Below are 14920 nucleotides of genomic sequence, written 5' to 3'. Positions count from 1 at the left end.
CGTGAGCTAATTATAGAGTTCACTTTGAACCACCACCACTGGACCGGCATTGATATTGATTCGTTTAATTTACAAAGACCCTGGCATCCCTGGCATTATGAGTCGCCTGAAGGCATCGCTCTCGCCCCGTTTAAGGTTGAAGGCCTATTTCCCAAGCTTAAAGAATCCACCGCCTATCTCGATGTATACCTTTCACCCTATCGATTGTACTGACCGGGACAGCCATATCGATAACATAAATATCGATTTTGGCATCACACAATACATCTGTCCGCCCTGTACGGCACGAGTTTGTCGCTCAATCGTTTAGGATGCCCGCTCAAGCAAAAGGATGCGGCCAGCCGCACCGGAGGAGGCTGAACCGTGGGACTATTTTAATTGCCAATCATGTAATTTGCTTTGATCAGATTGCGCTATGATACCGTCTTAAAAGGGATGCGTCGCATCGGACGATCCAACAACAGTCGCAATTATGAATAATTTCCCTCAATTTAATTTATCATTATTATTAATGCTGCATCGGATATGGATGGGGCTATTTCTATTCATACGCCCTTTCCCATCGCATTACAGGCCGCGACGCCGTTTTGCGCCCACAGACGGTGGTCCGGGCCGACTAAACATCCGCTGCCTATTGGAACATTCTTCCGTGTTTCCATCAGCGATAACAGCGCGCGCCCGAACACAATCGAACGTCTCAATTTGCTTAACACATAGTGGCCATCAATGTTGGAGCCAGGAGCTACGGCAAACCAAACGACAATCGTACGCTTTTCAGCACGATGCAATCAGATGCGATGGCATACGACGCACGCCACCGGTTACGGGGTTGGATGGTTATCCGCAATCAACTTCACCTGACCGCACCCGCCCGAGAATTCCTGCGAAATAATTATTATCCTTTGAAATGTTAATAAAGTAACACTATCATTAACCATCGGGGCAGATTTCATTTCAAACGGCCCTACCACTAAATTGACTACCGGCGCGTGGTATCAGCAGAAGCAGCAGGCAGCAACATCATTCTACTCAACGTGACGAAGAGATGACGGAACGGTTTCGTTCCCGACATCCGACATCTGACCGCAGCACCGTCGCTTGGTGCGAACGTGGAAGACGGAGCGTTATCTGCTGGGATGATACGGCTAAACATCAAACAGTTAGCTCAAGTGGTTGAATAAATTAGGATTCTACTGACAGAGATTTCTACCTCGCACTCCTTCCTTCCGACCATGCTCGTCCCCCTTGGTGTCCAATAAATCAGAGAATCATGGAAGGAAAGACAATTCTCGTTCGCAACCAACCGACAAACGGCAAACGGATACTCGAATTAGTTGTCGTCATAAAATTATCCCGTTAAGAAAGATGGCAGACTGCTTAGCACGGGAGAGCATGGAACCAGTTCCAGGAAGATACGGATTCTCTGATGAAGAGATTTACTTCAAACAACGATCGGAGAAATGAAGAGCGTCCTTAAACGCATTTTGTCACCATGGTAGACATTGCTTGAAAATGTTGTTAGAAAACAGGTTTCAGCAGGCTACAAACGACGCATCCAAGAGCTTGCTGTATTTAACTACCGAGGGAGTTGTGTCACACCAATCAACTGGTATGTATGATAAAAATACAGTAAACAGTTTCGTAAATTATATCCAGGCTAAAACCATCATTAAAATGAAATAAATTATAAATGATAAATAAGTAAATCATGAAAAAATTCAATTTAAGGTGTGTTAAAATGCATTTACAATCACTCAATACCAAATAAATGCTTTAATAAATAACTTAAAGAAGCATCTAAATCCTGCCAAATGCAGTTATTAGTGTTTTTTAATTTTTTGTCGACACAAGCTCAAGTGTTATCGTTGAGCGTCTGGTTGTCAACCATCCACGTTATCTGCATTGAGCATCCTATTAGACCGCTTATGCTTCACTTAATCGGTGCACTCAATTGCTTTCCTCTACTTGTTATCTTAAAACTACAAAAGATTGTCCAGAGGAATTGCGTTCTAGGAAAACTTTTTCTATTCCTCTGATTCCGAAAGATAGAGGTACGCATCGATAAATTCAACAAGTGAATATCTAAACCCTTTTATTCTTTTTAATTATGGAAAAAAATAATTGAATTATTAAAATATTAACAAAAAGGGTAAAAACTAACCATCGTTAAAGCTTAAAACTGTTTACATATTCAAGTAAAACAAACTTTAATAACGTGTCTTTTAAACCGTGATAGATAAGTGAATGATAAGGGTAAATATGTAATATTAAAACCATGGCCATTAAATTATGCCTCTAAGAACTTCTTGTGACATCATACTTTAATATTTGCCTTTAACTATTAAATGTTGTGGTTTATTAACGGAACCGATGGAATTGCAGCTGATTTGGTCAAGAATGGAGGCGCACGACTAGAAAACGAGATTCATCAAATTGTTACTGAGGTGTGGGTTAGCGAAACGATGCCTTGTGATTGGAATCTCGGCATCATCTACCCCATATACGAGAATTGAGACAGGTTGGACTGCAACAACTACAGGGGTATTACGGTGTTGAATACCGCCTATAAAATATACTCCCTGATCCTTCAGGATCGCTTTGTCCCGCACGTCGAAACAATCAAAGAACATTCCGAAGTCAAAGAACATAGTCGGAAACAATCAAAGAACATTCCGAAATCGGAAAATCAACCACTGACCAGATCTTCACCCTTCGGCAGATCTTGGATAAGATGGCAGAATACAGACACGACACGTACCATCTCTTCATTGGGTAAAACTATACGACACTATGAGCTCTTTTGGAATCCCGGCCAAACTGATAAGGCTATGACTATGACGATAACTGAATGACTATGACCAACGTCACTTGCCAAGTGAAGGTGGATGGAAAACTCTCGGAGCCTTTTGCTGCCGCCAAAGGTCTGCGCCAGGAGGATAGGCTTGACTGTCTCCTATTCAACTGGACGCTAGAGAGATCCGTGACTCGAGGGTGGACACTACAGGAACCATCTTCTATAAGTCAACCCAGATCCTGGCATACGCTGATGATATAGACATCATTGGTCTGCGGCTCTCCTATGTAGCAGAAGCCTACCAAGGGATTGAGCAGGCGGCAGAGAACCTCGGATTGCAGATAAAAGAGGCAAAGACCAAACTGATGGTGGCAACATCAGCGGGCCTACCAATAAATAATCAGAATTTACGTAGGCGTGGTGTACACATAGGTGAACGCACGTTTGAAGTCGTCCCAGAATTCACCTATCTTGGGTCAAAGGTCAGCAACGACAATAGCATGGAAGCTGAGTTGCGCTAGGATGCTGGCTGCCAACCGATCATTCTACAACCTGAGGGAGCAGTATATCTCAAAGAACCTGTTGCAATGGACGAAGCTGGAACCTATATCACTCACATACGCCTCTGAGACATGGACTCTACCCAAATCTGACGAAACCCCGCGGTACCTTAGCCGCTTTCGAGGGGACGATGCTCAAAATAATTCCTGGCCCCGGTATATGTGGAAGAACAATGAAGGAACCGCCAAAATTTTAGTCCGATTTACATGTACATGCAGGTAACTTTTGATCGTTTGTAAATGGCAACTTTTGTCACGATATTTTGATAAATTCACCATCAGAAAACCCGTTCTTAACAATTACCCCAAAATAGCCCTATTAAACGCAAATGCTAAATAAATTAATTGGATTATTTGGAACAAATTGCATACAATGAAATACAAAGAGTTAGGAAAATACAAATACATAATTTTATTCCTACCAATTTGCACGTACATCTACACGCTGTGATGGAAAGGTCGTCTAAACCAATCCGAATTACATCACCCACACGACACCACGGCCACGGTCCTGTCCATTCGAGCAATCAACAGTCTTCCACGAAAGGACATGGCGCGTTTCTATTTGCGTGAATTTTATTGCCACGTTCAGGCGTGCTACACCCATCCGCGCTAGAATTGGTGTAACAATTTAGCAGATAATTTTCGTCACATTTGTTCACGCGCGCCATGTTCGCCATTGGCGGTTTTGGACTGGGCGGTTTGATACCACCCTCGCCTTTTGCAAATAGCAGTACAATTACGCTCACCACTGGCCATCCAAACCGCAACGCATGCAGCCCCCGTAATGCCCCTACATGTACAGACTAATCCAATTGATGTAGGACGAGATGCGCGTGGCAACGATCGGCTCACCGCCGGCACACTGCCGGTCGTAGCTGTACAGCCCGACCAGATATGGCAAATAGATGTTGTTGGTGCGCTGCAGCGTAATAAACGGATTGCCCTTGCGCCCACAGTTCGGTGCGTCGGCACCGTCCGGTCGCAGCCGGAACTCCTGCCAGCAGAGCTGATCGTTCGTCAGCTCGGTGTGCGAAGTGAACAGCTGGCAGTCCCGGTTGTGTACCACGTTCTTGTCCCGCGCCGTCAGCGATTGACCGTCGAAGTGTACCTCCTGGCCATAGTACGGGGTGCGGTTCAGGTCGCGCCACAGGCAGGCCGGAATTGCATTTTCGTTGACGCTGGGAAAAAGGGGATGGAAAAAACAAAACAAAATTTAAAGAAAGAATTTGAATTTGCCTAAAAATAACTAGAATTTAATGTGACTCCAACACTGTTTAAAGAGTTGAGTGAAGGACAACAATTTCTACCATGGAATTGTGTCCTTCCTTAATGCAATCAAACCTTCCAGCATGACCAGCCCCGTGCAACAAATCTAATCAAATATTAGCTTTGTTCCGTTCGAACTCGGCATTGGGTATAATTTATTTAAAATCTAATTTCAAGTATCATCCCTTTACCCATGCACACACTCACGCTGGTGTGAACAAGGTCCGACACCATCGAAAGCTCAAAAACCACCACAACACACAGTGCACAGTGCCCGTGAGCTTTGATCGTTTAGCTCTCGTCGGTGCATACCAGCACGCCTAGGTACGTTCGTCGTCACACCACTCCAGCAATCCGTAGTCCGTATTATTAGCAAATGATTGAACCAACATTGATGGTGCATTCGCTTGCTTGCATTGCTAAGCCACCGGTTGTGTGTGTGTGTAATTGTGTGTTTGTCTGTGCCTAGTACTTACAGCACGTCCGATTCCAGCTTCAGCACCGCAATGTCGTTGTCGTGCGTTTTCGCATTGTAACTCGGGTACCGGATCGTTTCCTTCACGCGTATGATCTGTGCCGCACCGTCGTAGATTCTGGCGACATTCGTTTCGCCGACACTGACCACTTCCGGGCTGCGTCTGGAATGTTGCACCAGCAACGAGAGACAGAAATCGAGGAAAGCGTAATTAAATTATCATCGCCTGACGGTCGAGCGGAAAACGATTCCCGGGGACACAACAGTCCCGGGCTCCGGGATTTACAGAGAGCTCTTGAAGAGAGCTCAGCCGCAACACACAACGTACCTTCGCACACTGTTAGCACAGCCCGCCGTCGTGAGCACCGTGTTCAGGTTAATTAACGTGCCCGTGCAGTGCCAGGCGGTGGCCGTCTTGTTGACCTTCCAGCCAATCATCACCGAGTGCGGATGGGCACCGTCCTCGAGCGGCTGGGCGGTCCCCCGGTCGCCTACAAAGTCGGCGTACTTCTTGCGGAACCGCTGGTAGTTTGTTTCGCACTCGGTCAGCAGCGGCAGGTGAGCGGTCGCGATGAAGGAATTCACCGGACAGCACACAATGGGGGCCGTCTCGTTCGTGCACACCTTCACCACATCCTTGGCGAGCGCCCGGTGCGAACAGTGGTCGATGTGGACGCACACGCCCGCCTCCCGGTCCGACGCCTCGCAGATGTAGTCCAGCGCCAGCTCCTTCTCCATCAGCACCTGCGGTACGGACTGCACTTTAGTCGTCTTGTAGATGACCGTGTCCATCCAGTCGCGAAACGCGATCGCTCGCGAGGCAACGAGCGGCCGCCGTCCGAACCCGCAGTCCGGTGCGTACGAGCTTACGCCCACGAGATCCTCCGGGAAGGGGTTCGGGTCAATGGGCGGGCGAATCTCGCCGAGCACCTCGTTACCGTTCCATGGTTCGCACGCACCCGGCACTAGATGATCGCCGCCCGAGCCGAGACAGAACTGGGTGGCGTTCAGGCCGCTCTTCAGTATACCGTAGCCCTTGTACGCTTCGGTACAGTTGGCGTTTTCCACCCGCTGCAGCGTGGCCGTTACGTAGCGTTCCGTGCCGTCCGCATTGCCATCCGTGCGCCCGTCATCGTTCAGGTTGTACGGGCCGATGCCGAACGTTAGGTACTCGCTTTGATCTTCCTCGCCCGGTGCTCCGATGCATGACACCGCCTTCCAGTCGTATCGATTACTGCCGGGCAGTGCGCGGTGGATTGGGGCAAAGCGGCAAATTTATGTGCGGAAAAAGGTAAAGGAAAGTTTAGGTTTAAATTTAATGCTTTGAAGTACGATGGAGCCTTTCCAGAACATGGAAAGGAATGCCTAATTCACTGGTTTGCCTTGGTCCTGCTCTGTTTATCTTTAATTGAAGCTTTTGAAACGAAAAAGAAAGTATCCTACAAAGGAGACCCCCTAGAGCGGAACCTTTGTACACCCTTTTTAGCTTATCTGACACTAATGACTTCAGTAAACGCATCACAACTTGATAAATAATTTTAATATTTTCGCTTATCGCTTGAACAATCTGTTTGCAGCTAAATTGTAAAACGATAACCAATACCATTGTCGTTCAATTCCAGTTCCAAAGCCAATCAAGGGTATTCAATAATTCCTTGAATATTCATTTTTGAGTTGAAAGCGATGCTATGTCATCGCATACTTCACCAATATCTAGCTCTAACATACAATTAATCTGAATAAGAATGAGGTCATGGAGCATGCGGAATCTAGAGGCTTATTTAGCTTTTTTTCTCTTTTATATACTTTTTACTTAAAAGTAAACTGTACTCTTCTTTTTTATTATAAGATTAAAATAGCAAATTTATAAAATACTTTTTAGAACTAATTAACCTTCGTTAATTGCATACGATTGAAACTTATTGTTTGTTATTGGGATTAAATAAGCTTCATAGGAGACGTAATAAGACCCGTGTCTGTGCTCCATAGGATGCGATTTTATCGGAAGGCCTGTCAAAATTTTATATGATATTTGACAGATAACGTCGGACGTGCGATTTCGTCGTGCGACGGAATCAATTTTTTTTTTATTTCGTAGGACGCCGCATCCGATTTTATCTGTCAAACTAAATATGTGGTGTTTTGTAGGAACAATCTCAAGTTAATTTTCCATAATCGTTACATTATCAAAATCATCCAAATAATCGCAATATTATACGAAAAAGCGTTTGAAAGCACGTGCGATAAAATCGCATGCGATGAAGCACAGACACGGCCCTAATGCTCAATGTATCTTTATTTTTACGAATCTTTCCGATGCAACTGATGCACCAAAATTGTTGGCTAGAGTCAAAATAACTGTCGGTCGTAGAATGTTTCATAACAACTTACCGATTAGAACTGACTATGAAAGATTTGGTTATAGCGAGAAGCGTCGTATGACTGAGATGGCTTGTAAATTTAATCTAAGTTACACTTTTTTTCTGTGGTTCAATCCTAGCAATGCTCACGAAACTGATTGTTAGTATAGTAGAATTCGTTTAATTTGCTGTTTGTTGTGTCTCTATTTCTTACAGTTAGGTAAGTTAAATTTTTAATACAATTATAAGGTTGCATATTTGGGGCGGTCCCGTGGTACAGTTGTCAACTGGAACGACTCAATAACATGCCCGTCATGGGTTCAAGCCCAGAATGGACCGTCCCCCCGTAGCAAGGATTGGCTTATCCGACAACGTGGTAATGAATAAAATCTCGAAAGCCTGTATAGGCCGGCATGTTCGCGTAGGACGGTGAAGCCAAATAGAAGAAGATTTGGTCTATCATTCTAATGAACAGTCAACAATGCCTAATACAAAGTTTACTAAAAGCAATGTCCCAGACTAAAAGGTACTACCTTTTTGCTACCTTTAATGCCACTTAACTACAAACCAGTAAAGTAAATAATTGTTGGCAGAGCCTATTAACATCAGAAAGCATAAAATAGATTTCGCCTTAATTGTTATAAATTCGTTTGACGACTCAAGGATTAACCACCTTTTACTGGGTTTTACGAGTCACTTTATCATGTAAACATGTTGTTGTATCCTTACTTAATAGTTTGAAGTGTAGATTTCCAAAATATTAATTCTGTTAAAGCAATTCTATTCCAACATTATGGGTTTGCATTTTAACAAATTGATACATATTTCCTTAAAATTTCGTAAGCATGCAACAAAACCAGAATGCCATAAGGTCGTCAAATTGGAAGAATGTTGTGCGAGGGGTATAAAAGTCAACCACTGAACGCATATACACTTTATATGTTCAAAAAACCCATCCCATCCTACCAAAGCTTGTTAAAAAATGTTACACTCAACGATCCCACCCAACAACTACGGACTAAAGCGACCGTTTCCGACATGGTTTTAATGGGCTTCAAGCAGCGGATACATCGAAACACAGCATAAACGCCATCAATAAACCCCCCCCCCCCCCCCCGGCTTGTCTGCTTTCCACACCCGCCCACCGATCAGCACACCGTTGCGGGTTGGCTGGCAAGAGTGACCAGCCAGAACAATCGAGAACAATGCACGACGGTCCAGCCACAGAAAGCGGAAGGCGAACGGAAATAAATATAGCAACATCACAACTCACCGGTTGTCGGTTTGCAGCCGAATCAGTGCTAGATCGTTGTAGAGTGTCTTCCTGTCGTACTCCGGGTGGAAGATTACTTCGGCTATCTTTTTCCAGTCGTTGCGATAGTTCACAACATCGACATCACTGTCTCCAGCGGTGGTGGTGGTGGTGCCCCCAGGGTCCAGAGTTTGTGCGATCGGGTAAGCCAGTCCAGTAGCGAAGAGGGCAGGATGCCGGCGGATGGATGGAAGCGGAAAACGAATGTTAGATAAAATTGTTAACATTTTCATTTGTACCCATTCCCAGTTTCCTCCCGTTTCCTGCCGAGTGGTGGAATGAAGCGGAGGGAACTTGTGGCAGGATTTGTCCGGAACCAAGATTCGGTTGCGGTCCCACGAGCTTCCACTTACACATCCTTGACGCATCGGGCAGACGTCAGTGCAAAGTCCTGTGCAACAATTGTGCAACCGCAAAGCCACTCCACGTTCTCACCATCCTTGCCCACAGCACACTGAAGTCCAGAAGCGGGAATGCACCAGCATCGAGGCGTCCGTGTTGAGGGGGGGTCCGCAAAAATCGTACAACGAAAAGTCGAAAAGATGCTCTCGTTAGCTCCTTACCAGAAAACGCTCAAGACTCACTGTGCTGTGTGCTGGCCGTTGCTGACAGGGACGGAACGAGCAGATGTTTGTACAGGACACACCTGTACCTGCATTTTGCTCAGAAGGAAGGAGGGGGGAGGATCTGGGAACTGCAGCCCGACAGCGTCGTACCCACAGCCACCAGAGCCACCCGTGCCAGTAAATATCGTTGTTTAACTAACCTTAAATTCTTTGAATACGTGCAATTTAGCACGCAAAGGATTTGCCTCGACCGTTCCCTTCTTGCCGGTCAGATGAGTTTCCAGGGCGGTGGTCTGCAAAAGAGCACAGAGAGTCGAGTGAGCACAGCATGCACAACCACGGCGAAGTGTCTAGTGGGCGCGTGTCTAACGTGTGTACGTATCCCAGCAGCAGCAACACTGAACACACACACACACATACACTGGTCGGACAGCTAAGCTTAAGAAGCGTAACATAACGAGCATTAAATCTGTTAACGAAGGGATCGATTTGTTACGTATCGTTTGCTTCTCGTTTACACTGTGCGCCAGGGCCACAGCAGCGGGAACTTCACTGGAAGCAAACGGGCGAGAACGGGAAGGTGCGGGGCGCGTGTCTATTAAAGATCAACAACAATTCTCTTACGTCACTGGTGCGTTCATTGAGTGTCCGTGCGCCTGTGTTGCTATAATTTCTCAAGCCGAAGTAAATAAATTCAATTAATTACGGGAAACCCGGAGGAGGAGTTCTATTGAATCTCTTTCTTCTTTCCCTGTTGTCTTGAAACGCTTCAAATCAAACCAACTTGATTGCTGCACTGCTGTCTTGGGAGGATTGTTGCTGCCTTCACAGCAAACCGGGACACTCGATACGAAAGATGGGTTGTACGCCGGCACGATCCATTCATTGTCTTTTGCCATTACCGTTGAAGCTAACTTGTCCTGGGCTTTAAATACAGGATTTTATCCGCACGGCTCAATTGAATTACACTAGATCTTTGTAAATGTGAATCTCGGCATTGCCAAAAGCATTACAGCAAAGCAGTTCAAATTACATCCAACACTCATCCTCATTCTATTACAGAGAGCGCAGGGTGATGGCAAGGTGTGCAACTTTCTATTCTGCGAACTGTTCACCATCAATGAATCAACAACCATTCTCTTCCAACAGCTCTATTTTTACAGCTGGCTGAATTTTTGATAGCTATTTTGATGAGGTTTTAAATTGCAACATAATCTAGTAACTGATACGTAGCATAATGTAGGGAACAATATACGGACGAACAGGTATGGTAAAACTTGTTTGTGTATCAAATAACTTTAAGGAATAATAAAGGGTTCGTTGTCTATCAACGGATTTTAAATTATTGTTAACAGTCAAACATTGATTCAAGTTTTTTTTTAATTTCAAACTGCTCAAACACACCTGTGATGTTTGCTAACTAAAGTTTACATTGAAAAAGGAGTAAAATGCTTACTCCAATTGTTTAAAAATGGTAAAATTAAGAAAGAGTTGACCTTAATTACATCATAATTCACTGCAAATATCACTGAACTGATTTCCACTTGCACTTCAATTTCATTCCACCACTTCCGACCAACTGCAATCACTCTGCCTTACCTTCAATTCCGGTGCAACGAGCGATGTGTCCAGCTCCCGCCGGGAGATGTGCCGAATGACGCACTCTGGCGGATGGTACACCAGCTTCGTCACGGCTTCAATCCACAGAATGTAGTGCGGAACCTTCGCATACACACCGGGCGTTGTTGCACCGCACGGCACACCGAGCGCCGACACGCCGACAACGAACGGCGTGTACCGAGAGCTGGACAACAGCTTCACCTGTAGCGGACCGCCCGTATCGCTCGGGCAGCTCTTAAGCTGCTCATCACCCGCACACATCAGCATCCGGTTGATGCCCTTTCGGAACGCTTCCTTATTGTCGCGGTACCAAAACTTGCAGCGATCTTGATTGATCGGATTGAGCTTGATAGTTAGAATCGGTGGCGATACTTCTGCATCTAAAAAAAAAAAGAAAAGCAAACCCAGGGCATAAAAATCAGATGCAACAAAACCTTCCAAACCCTACCGGCGGTGCGTTTACTCACAAAAGTCCCAGCCCGCAGCCTGCAGCTTGTCGAATGTTAGGGAATCGTTCGTGTACAGACAGGCCGGTGTGACGAAGTCGGTGACACTGAAACACAACAGCCAATGGATAAAACCGGTTAATTGGGTGGCTGTTGGTGCTTGTTTGCGTGCGTTCGCTTGTGCCGTCCCAGAGAGACAGACACAAGGCACCCGTGGCGGACCCCACTTACGTCACGGATTTATTTAGCCGTAGCAGCGCTATGTCGTGGTACGCGCTGCTAAAGTTAAACTCGGGATGGCGGATAATTTCCGCTATCTCTACCTGCTGCGCATAACGATCATCCTTGGCGCTGTACAGATCGAGATCACCCATACGTACCACGGTGGGTTCAACGCTGCAAAAAAAAACGATAGGAATCAGTTCTTTCCGGCACATTCGGAACACTGCACCCGGACACTAACCCTTCATCCTGCGTGCAGTGTGCAGCGGTTAGAATAAAGTTCTCCGCTATAAGACTACCACTGCAACGCCACTCAATGTCGTCACCACTCTTGGACTTCCAACCTATCGCAGCCAGATGAGCGAACTCGCGGGAATAGGATGGAAACTCTTCCAACGGTGCTGCCGGTGGTTCATCATGAGCTAGCTTTTGCAAACGCAGTGAACAATCTGCAAAGAGAAGGAGAAATTGATCGGTTACTTTATCGCTTTGTTTTGTCTTCTTTACTTACCCTCGAGTGAACCGGAATCGGGAAGTGTATGAACGCTGAGCTCTGAAATGGAAGCCAAAAACGAACCGATTACCGAGTAGAAAGGGGAAAAGGTGGAATCACTTGTACAATCGCTGTGTTGTAGCCTTGGCACTACTCCCGTTACGGATTCTTTCCAAGCGCACTTCCTCGTGTGGTGTGGTTAGACCACTGCTAACCACACACTCACACACACACACTGAACTAACCTTCAAACGATTTGCGAAATGCCAGCACGGCCCACCGATCAGCTGACGAGACGAGCGCCAGCAACAGCCCCAGCAGCGTTATCGTTCCGCGTTCCAGCATGGTGCCCAAGCGACTGAAACGCCGGCCGTGCGGACCGTACGGAGCATAAGACGCACACAAGAACTTATGTAATGAAAAGGCCGATCGCACGCGAGCGAGCGAGTGAACGAAAACCAAAATAACGCACCACACCACGAAACGCACAACAAACAACGTGTGTGTGTGCGTGTCTTGATCGGACAACGGGCAAGGTGGGAGGGTTCGTCGCTTGCTGTAGCCAGCGATCGCCCAAGTCTAACGTGCAGCGATTCCGCCGCAGTGGGTGCAGACTTCGATGCCGGCTTACTTTCACTTTTTCAAGCGACGCGCAAGGGGCGGTACGATACGTTGCAGTGTGTTTGGTTTGTTGTGCGACATGTTGGTGGAACTTTGAGCTGTATAGCTGTGCAATGTTTTTTCAACGCACTGATAACACAGTACAGAAGCTACTATGATGCTTCAAAATTGTACTGTGCGATTAATAGCTTTGTCTGTTAGCTTTAGCCAACCATATCTACAATGCATGTAACCATCCAATCAGAAAGCATTAAAGATTTTAATCTAGACTTTAGCATCATGCTTTGAAATTGTATGTCCATATGTTCCCAAGGCGGGTGTTTCGGATATCGCACTGGTACCCACATTGCACACGCTGCGTAGAGTCAAAACCATCACACGTGCTTATTCCCACGACCCTAGACGCGCTGAAGATATCCAACGATCGCACATGATACCGTGCAGGCAAACAGCATTATACTTACAATAGCATGCAAACATAACAAAGACATTAGCACAACACAGATCATAGGAAGGTAAATTAATAGTTCTAACCACAAACGATAGCTTGTTAGTTCAGATTAGTTCCATCTCCACCTAGTTTCACCTGCAAAACCTTCTAATCAGTACAGATGAAATGTTAAACATCTTAAGAAAATTAAGAGAAAGAACCAACAAACAGATAAATTACAAAAAATAAAGCTGAAATAGGTAACAACATTCAACGATAGGAGGAAGTAAAAATCATTAGTTACTATCATCATTAGTCAGTCATCATTAGCCACACTATTCAAACGTAATTCTGTAGTATACTTCTTAGGCAATTGGTTTGGTGGTACAGTCGTCAACTCGAAAGACTTAATAAAAATGTCCACCATGATTTCAAACTCAGAATGGCCCGTGCCCTTATACATAGGACTTACTATCCTGTTATGGGTAAATCAATAAGTCACTGAAAGCCAAGTGACCCACTAGTGGTAGAGGCCTTGACCGACAAAGGTTGTTGTGTCAAAGAAGAAGAAGAAAATACTTCTTTGGATCACACTTTCTCTCTTCCTTCTTTTTCTTCTTCTTCTTTTCTTCTTTTCTGTCTCTCTCTCTCTCTCTCTCTCTCTCTCTCTATCCTTAAAGTTCTCTTTCTTTCAGTTTGCTTTACTGTGCTCTCGATCTTCAACAGCTTTAGCTTCACCTGGTCCATCGAACTTGCTGTGCTCCTTTGCAGCTTGTGTAGATCTGATGATTTCCTGCCGCTGCCGCTGTCAAACCTTTGCCACTATCATTCTTCACCTTCACTCACCATGCTCGAATTGGCAAATATGATCAGTAGAATGCGTCATTCTAACACTGGTAGAGCGCTTGCATCCTCTGCTCGGATGATTCGAGACTTGTGTCCATAGAGGATCTTCGGGGGGACAGTGTGCCATAGAGCTCACATTTCGTACGATATCAGCAGATTATAAGGACAGTCTCCTGTTCTCCTGCCCCATGCTTCTCCATCCTCTCAATTGGGCCATATCACTGGCTGAGCGTATGAAGTACTAGTTAAGCGATACAATCGAATGTTAGAATTTTCTGTAATAACTTATGGTGCAAAGCCAATTAGCAGAAGTGATTGCACTTCTCAGGAATCGTAAACCACGCAAAACCATAAATGAATCAATCAAGTTCATGTATTATTTCTTTATTTTAATTTATAAGTGAGATAGATTACACAATAACAATCCCTAGTGTTACGCAATGTTAGGCAACAAGCATACCGTTAAACTCTCACGAAAGTTTCAATCTAAAATGTCGTCTCAAGGTAGAAGTAAAATTCAACTAATCGTTTGTCTTGAGAAACACTAACAGACTGTACAATTATTTCACAACTCTTTTTGTTTTTCAGGTGTTAAAACTATCTTCTTCTTGGCAATCGATAGCAATCCATCACCTGTTTGTCGTAATTGGTCCCCGCTTTTCTTAATTTAGTCACCACTTGCAACGTGTGTGTTACGTTTTCTTTCGAGTGATACTGGTAATTAAAAAGTACCCTGTAATTTTAACATCGACAGGGGAAATCAATTTTCCACATGAATTATCCAGCACGCCCATGCCGGCAAACGTGTTGCCACGCAATCGTTCCTTCCTCCTTGCTGTACAGTCCCGTGCACAGTGTCTTGAATTTTCTTGCATACAACCATCACGTGGGGCGCTGTTTACAGCT

At 45.2% G+C, this 14920-nt stretch overlaps 1 protein-coding gene across 1 annotated transcript; it reads right to left on the bottom strand.

Moving 5' to 3' along the window:
• Positions 1 to 3745: 3745 nt before the first annotated feature.
• LOC3291875 (transmembrane protease serine 9) lies at positions 3746 to 12535 on the bottom strand. The gene is made up of 12 exons (XM_061659052.1): positions 12363 to 12535; positions 12136 to 12177; positions 11866 to 12073; positions 11634 to 11798; positions 11424 to 11509; positions 10936 to 11336; positions 9537 to 9629; positions 9124 to 9224; positions 8732 to 8857; positions 5427 to 6332; positions 5100 to 5261; positions 3746 to 4535 (listed from the first exon to the last, which is right to left on the bottom strand). The coding sequence occupies exons 1-12, from the start codon at positions 12460 to 12462 to the stop codon at positions 4148 to 4150; spliced, it is 2778 nt and encodes a 925-aa protein (XP_061515036.1). The 5' UTR covers positions 12463 to 12535; the 3' UTR covers positions 3746 to 4147.
• Positions 12536 to 14920: the final 2385 nt, after the last annotated feature.

Source organism: Anopheles gambiae, chromosome 3 (assembly GCF_943734735.2).
Source record: "Anopheles gambiae chromosome 3, idAnoGambNW_F1_1, whole genome shotgun sequence".
Classification (NCBI taxonomy): domain Eukaryota; kingdom Metazoa; phylum Arthropoda; class Insecta; order Diptera; family Culicidae; genus Anopheles; species Anopheles gambiae.
This window is presented reverse-complemented; position numbering and strand designations above follow the sequence as displayed.

Coding starts and splice junctions, on each gene's coding strand:
- LOC3291875 (XM_061659052.1), bottom strand. CDS start 12,462: ATGCTGGAACGCGGAACGATAACGCTGCTGGGGCTGTTGCTGGCGCTC. Junction 11,799..11,865: donor CACTGCACGCAGGATGAAGG/GTTAGTGTCCGG, acceptor TTTTTTTTGCAG/CGTTGAACCCACCGTGGTAC. Junction 6,333..8,731: donor CGGCTGCAAACCGACAACCG/GTGAGTTGTGAT, acceptor ACTGCCCGGCAG/TAATCGATACGACTGGAAGG.